This window comes from Volvox carteri (assembly GCF_000143455.1).
Source record: "Volvox carteri f. nagariensis unplaced genomic scaffold VOLCAscaffold_30, whole genome shotgun sequence".
Classification (NCBI taxonomy): Eukaryota; Viridiplantae; Chlorophyta; class Chlorophyceae; order Chlamydomonadales; family Volvocaceae; genus Volvox; species Volvox carteri.
The window spans coordinates 512,669-513,821 of record NW_003307573.1 but is presented as its reverse complement, the minus strand read 5'-3'; the positions used below and the strand labels follow the sequence as shown (position 1 = coordinate 513,821).

Here is a 1,153-nt window from a genome sequence, read left to right as displayed (position 1 = left end):
CTTGCGTTGGCCTGGAGTGAAAAATGGCCGTAGTATGCGTGTAAACAAAATCGCCGTAGCTGCCACAAGCACACAAGAAGTACAGACAGACAAACTCACACTCACACTCACATCCAGTGACCTCACGGAACCTTCCTCTTACCATTAGTTTATCATCTATTAGCGCTTCCCCTCCCCCCTTTCCCCCACACCCCATGCAGCACAAGCTCCGAAACCCCCTGCCCTAATGCTACCAAACCTAACCACGCCATTTCCCCCCTATCCTCCCGCCGTCCGCCCCCCACATACAGACGAACACACCACATCCCCCACTCAACACTCCCCCATACACACATACAGACGAACGCACCTCAATCGCCGCCATGACCGCGTCGTAGTTGTGGAGGGGCTCCCCCATACCCATAAACACGATGTTCGCTATGGGAATGTGTACGGATTGCTCGGCCAGGTAGCGACGGGCCTTACGAAGAGCGGGGCCGGGGATTCCGGGGAACGAGGGGGGGGAAATGAGTGTCTGTATGTGTATATGAGCAAGAATGGGTTAAGAGGCGGATATGTCGATATGTGAAATCATGAATTGGGAAAAAGAACTAGATCAGATTTTTGCACACATACATACATACACACATATTTTCCTCTGCACCCCTTTCGAAGTAGTGTATAACGGGGTTTTTGGAAACACACATACAAACCGGCGAACAGGTACAATGCATCATGGGTCACGCAGCCGTGCCCCCTCCTCTCCTTCCCCCCCCCTCGCATTGCCCCGCGGTTAACCCCATTACAGTCCCCTCCTCACTTCCCCCGCCCCCTCCTCCCCCCCTCCTCCCCCCCTCTTCCCCCCCCTCCTGGTTTTCTCCCCCCTCCCCCTCCTCACCTCCACCACTTGCTCAAGGATTTGTGCCGTACTGAGATTCCCCAAAAGCCCCATTCGGCCCGTGTAGCAGAACTGACAGTTCATGGCGCAACCAACCTACACGATTATGTATATATGTATGTATGTGTGTGTGGGGGGGGTGTGTGTGGGGGGTACTGGTTAGCGAAGTCCGGACAGAAATACATACCGACGATACCGCTGCTGAAAAAGACAAGACAGGATGAGAACACCCCTCTCCCCCCCTTCCTGCCAACCCCTCTCTCCCCCTTCGCACAA

General features: G+C 54.6%; 1 protein-coding gene across 1 annotated transcript in view; it reads right to left on the bottom strand.

The window, feature by feature from the left end:
- The window catches only part of VOLCADRAFT_105556 (uncharacterized protein), a gene marked incomplete at both ends in the record, with an annotated part of 5,512 nt that overhangs the window by 2,213 nt on the left and 2,146 nt on the right, over positions 1-1,153 (bottom strand). Inside the window, 2 exons of the mRNA XM_002952459.1 lie at positions 350-460; positions 878-973. Of these exons, the coding sequence (XP_002952505.1) occupies positions 350-460; positions 878-973 (207 nt within the window). The remainder of the gene's footprint in view (positions 1-349; positions 461-877; positions 974-1,153) is intronic.